We start from the raw sequence: 4,945 nt of genomic DNA on the forward strand, positions 1-4,945 counted from the left end.
AAGAGGATTAGAGAAAGAGCCTTGAAATAGCTCTTGAAGGGATCCACATTCAACCGTCCCCCTCCCCTGCCCCTTCCACCGCACATTCAATTTACCAGTTGCAAATATGAAGCTGGAAAAAGGTAAGGACCCAGAGTTGAAAACATGATCACTTTAATACTGAAAAAATATGCCATTATAAAATCCTCGAATGGAATTAGTAAGTTTTACGTGCTTCCTCCGTTCTTTTTTTCCCTACTTTGTAAGTAAGAGTTACACCAGCACAGAATTGCTACCGTTTTAAGATCGCAGCCTAAGCACTAGAGTGACATTAATTGGTCATGCTTAACTGCCTCACAATCTTTCTTTTTGCTTTTAAATTAATTACACCAGATACTATAATAGAAATCATGGGTACTTATTTTACATTCAGATGGAAGGCCTTATTGGATATGTATAGAAAAATATTCCCCCTCCAAAAAAAAAAAAGTAAACATCACCATCAAAATAAAAGGATGAACCCAAAACAACCCATAAAACGTCTCTTAACAAAATACATTTTTAACTCATAAAATGGGCTGATGAGTAGTCATGCAAATGTCTTAAATAAAAACCTTAACATTTTTTTTTCACAGTAAACGTACTCTCTGAACTGCCTACCGATCACAAATAAAGGTGAAATGGCACTTCTGATTATACTGTATCTTGTTTATAGAAAGTTTGATACGCTGGGACTTATCAGGTAAGAGGGCGGGTGCTGTGAACGTGACGCTCTCTCCGGTCGCCGGGGAGGGCAGCGTCCCTGGAGCGCGTGGATTCCATGCGAGCCATGCAGCGCTTTTTGTTTTTCTCAGAAGTCAAAGTTATTTATTTACAATACATTCATGCCTTCGTGCAACTGCCCATCCCTGCGTAGCCAGCAGGGAACTATCACGCCCCCCCCCTCCTCGCGGGGCTAATCCACGGGGGAAAAATAGATATCTATCTCTCTATATAGATGTGGGTAAATGTGTATATGTATGGGACCACGACAGGCGTCCCCCACCAGCCCCTCCGCAGGGGGGGAAGGGCACTGTCAGTTCTTTGAGCAGGGCCCCTGCTGGGCTTTGTCAAAAGAGGCTCTCAGCACAGAGCGATTTGGCAGCGCTCTCGCAGCCACAGTCTGCTCTTTGTTTCCAGAAGGGAGCTACCGGGTCAGATCATCTCAGTTGAGCGAGTTCACAGTTATTTATTTATGTCCATCAAGCCTTGGGGCACACTGGAGTGGGGTCCCGGCTTTTCTGACCCCGGGATGCCGACCGGGTGGGGGGAAGGGGAGCATGGCCTTCCCCCTCCCCTGCTCTACCGGGGTTGGGGGCTCAGTCTGAGAGCGAGTGGGAGCCGCAGTCATACACTCTGTGGGCCCCATCTGCGTTGTAAGGCCCATTGTGCCAGTAGGAAGAGTCACAGACTGTCTGTAGGGAATTAATTTCGGACGCCGAGGAGTTGGCGTCTCTTCTCTTAGACCGCTTTCGATTCCTCAGGATAAACACGAGCATGCCCACCACAGTGAAGGCGGAGGTGACGAACACCAGCAGCAGTCCTGGGACCAACACCGAGATGGACACCCTGCTGGTGTCTAGGTAGGAGTTGGAATGCGTCCCGGTCTCCGCCAACCCAGTGCTGTTTTTACTTTGTGAAGTTAACGTGGGCGAGATCCTCGCGTACAGCTGGGGGCAGATCTCGTCATTCGAGAGGAGCATGAAATCCTTCCTAAAGAAGTTCACCGGCGTCTCACACTTGAGGTCGCTCATCAGCACTTCGGAACCCAGGCGTTCTGCCCATTGCTTGAAAGGCACAATGGTGCAGGAGCACTCCCAAGGGTTTCCATGCAGGTCTATCTGGATAATGGAAGTTAACTGGTCCAGCACCCCTGCCACCGGGAGGTACATAAAGTAGTTGTTGTGCAGGCTGAGCTTAGAGAGCGAGACCCCAGCAAACACGTCCACGGGGAGGGACCGCAGCAAGTTGTTGTTGAGAATTAGGATCCTCAGTTTAGGCATGGCATTGAAGGTACCTGGAAGGATGAGCTGGATAGCGTTGTACTCCACGTTCAGGTACTCGAGGTTTTGCAGCCCCGCGAATTTCTCCCGGGACAGTGTGTCCAGGTAGTTGCTATCCATATACAGCCACCTGAGGTCCACAAGGTTCTTAAAAGTATTGTTCTCTACAGTGGCGATGTTATTGTTGCCCAGATCCAACAGAATGAGGTTCTTGTAATCCACAAAGTGCGACTTTCGGATGCTATGGACCTTGTTATCTCGCAGGAAAAGCTCCTGCACGTTGGAGAGCTTGGGCTTCAAATCAGCCAAGCTGCTCACGTTCCGGTTGTTGCAGTTCATCTTTAAACCCGACCCTGGGATGTGGTCGCAGCTGCAGCCCCCAGGGCAAGGCAAGCCATTGGCTGGGGGTTTGTTTCTGGCGCTGCCGGTCGCTATCGCTGCAGTGGGTCTGATTTTGATCTGCCAGTTGCCTGGGATCTTTGTACCTCCGTTTGGAGCAGACCCCGGGGTGGCACGATCTTCTTGCCCATTCGTCTTGAAGGGAGTTGGCAGGGGGCCAGGAGCAAAGGTCTCTTCTTGGGCAGGGGGCGCCGGAAGACTAGAATCCACTCTGTTTTTCAAAGGACACAAGTCCTGTTCTGTGGTTTCATTGAGGTCTTTACCCTGCAGTCTGGTGGGGGCTTCGCAGACCACTCGACCGATCAGGGCATTTTTGGGAATGTTTTCCAGCCATTCTTTCAGGGAAAGCAGATCACAGGTGCAGTCCCACGGGTTATCCTCTAGCAGGATTTCGGCAATGCCAGGGATTTGCTCCAAGACCTCCTCATAGGGCAGCGTTTTCAGCCTGTTTCCTCGGAGGTCGAGGTGGGTGATGGGCACATACTGGAACACGTTGGCAGGTAGGGTGCTGATGAGATTGTCATTTAAAATGAGTACCTCCAGCTTGTTTAAGTCTTGGAAGGCCCCCGGGTCTATATCCCGTAATAAATTAAAATCAGCCTGGAGGTATTCCAGGTCGTCCAGCCCCAGAAAAGTCTGCTTTCGAAAAGATTTGATCTTGTTGTTGTTGATATGCAGCCTCTTCACCAGCTGCAGCCCCAGGAAAGCCCCGGGAACGATTTCGTGCAAGCCGTTGTTTTCCATGTGCAAACTAACCGCATTATAAAAGTTAGCAAACTCATTAGGGAAAAGTCGAGTGAGGGAATTGCCATGCAGAAATAGATGGTAGAACTGTGAAGTCGGCGCGGTGAAACGCTGCAGACTTGTGAAGCCCTTTTTTTCACAGTCTACGTGTAGGTCCCCTTCTATTTCATTGCAGGAACAGATCTTCTCTTTGCAAACGTCCCCTGTAACGTTTCCAGCGGCAAAACAAAGAGACGTCTCCAGCAACAGAATCCAAAGCAGCATTTTTAAAGCGAGCAATTCATCCCGATCTCATCACAAAGTAACAGCGACCATCCTGCTCGCCACAGACACAATTCAAGTTCATTTAGTGTTCCAATGTCCGAACCCAGGGAAGGAGAAGAAAGGGTTTGGGGGGGTGGGGGTGGATTCCTTCCTCCCTAACCCCCCCGCACTGCAACAACCCAGGCGCCAGTCAATAATTATATTCACAAACTATCCAGGCACGTAGTGCAAGGCAAGCAAAAAAAAAAAAAAAGTAGAAAAATAACCCCACTCCCCCTCAACCTTAAAAAATGAAGTTAAATATATACGTATAAATTAAAAATGCACACTTAACAGAATCTCGTCTAGTGGTCCTCACTAATCAGTAAGGGAACAATGCTAATAATTAGAAGCAAGTGCATGTTAGAGAAACAAGCAGAGGGTTTGCAGCGTAGTACAGGCGCACTGCCTGTGCATGGCTGTGTGTCGGACTGACCTTGCCTTTCTGATACAAAAAGCAGGGCTTTCGGCGGCTTCTGTTGTTGAGGCTGCTGGCGGAGTTCTTGCTGTAGCTGTAGGTTGCCCAGGAGTCCCCCCGAGGTGCTGTCCAATCCTCCCGGTGCTGAAATCACGCCCGACCGATGGACTCACACTGCCGAGCCAATGGCGCTGGGAAATTTCCGCAATTGCTGCGTTTTGTGCCTGTCCATTCTTTTCGTTTTCTTCCCTTAGGTTCTCTCCAGCCTTTTTTTTCTTTTCCCTGGGCTCTGAATCTCGGTTACTGGCTCGTTTCTTGTTCTCTTTCTTCTGCTGTTTCGGAATCTCCTGGAGGGGGCGGAGGGCGGGTGGGGGGCGAGTTGTTGGAGGGAGAGAGAGAGCGCGAGAATGGGGAGCGGGGAAAGAAGAGAGTTGCTAAGAAGCTCTGCTCGTTCCAGCCTGGTGCACTCTGAAAGATCTGACACCCTCTGCTGATCTGCAGTAGCAAAAATCCATCTGGTGAGGGAATGCTGAAGGAAAAAAAAAATCAATCCACGTACAGGGCAAGCGTTAAAAATGTGGGCACTAAAGGCTGTTGATCCACATAGAGGCTTTTATTGTAAATGGATTATTTAATTCTTTTTTGCATGCTGGAAACTTTACCCTTTCCTTTCCTTAATGACCTCACAGCACCCACTAGCTCCAACGTTTGGGAAAAGAGTGCTTTTAAAACATTTATTTCCCAAAGGCTTGAATAAAATTAGTGTCAGGGTGTCAAGCGAACAGCAATTTGAGGTAATTATACTGCACGCCATTTTCATCGGTGCTTTAAATGCATTTCTTCCGTCTCTGCGGTACAGTGTGTTTTATGCTATTTGATGTCTTTGAAACCATTTTTAAAGAAATTTGGTATGGCGAAAGTGGCTATCTGAAACATGTATTCATACCATATGTATTTTATATAATAGAATAATTGGGGATGGATTTTTTGTTGCATAGTATATAATTTAAACACACTCTTTTCTTTTCAAAACTTGGAGTAGAATTTTAGTCAATTAGGT

At 47.9% G+C, this 4,945-nt stretch overlaps 1 protein-coding gene across 1 annotated transcript; it reads right to left on the reverse strand.

Moving 5' to 3' along the window:
* Positions 1-621: 621 nt before the first annotated feature.
* On the reverse strand, positions 622-3,474 carry SLITRK1 (SLIT and NTRK like family member 1). The gene has a single exon (XM_037145189.2). The coding sequence runs from the start codon at positions 3,426-3,428 to the stop codon at positions 1,338-1,340; it is 2,091 nt and encodes a 696-aa protein (XP_037001084.2). The 5' UTR covers positions 3,429-3,474; the 3' UTR covers positions 622-1,337.
* Between the last annotated feature and the right edge of the window lie 1,471 nt (positions 3,475-4,945).

Source organism: Artibeus jamaicensis, unplaced genomic scaffold, assembly GCF_021234435.1.
Source record: "Artibeus jamaicensis isolate MK-2021 breed Jamaican fruit bat unplaced genomic scaffold, CSHL_Jam_final contig_415, whole genome shotgun sequence".
Classification (NCBI taxonomy): domain Eukaryota; kingdom Metazoa; phylum Chordata; class Mammalia; order Chiroptera; family Phyllostomidae; genus Artibeus; species Artibeus jamaicensis.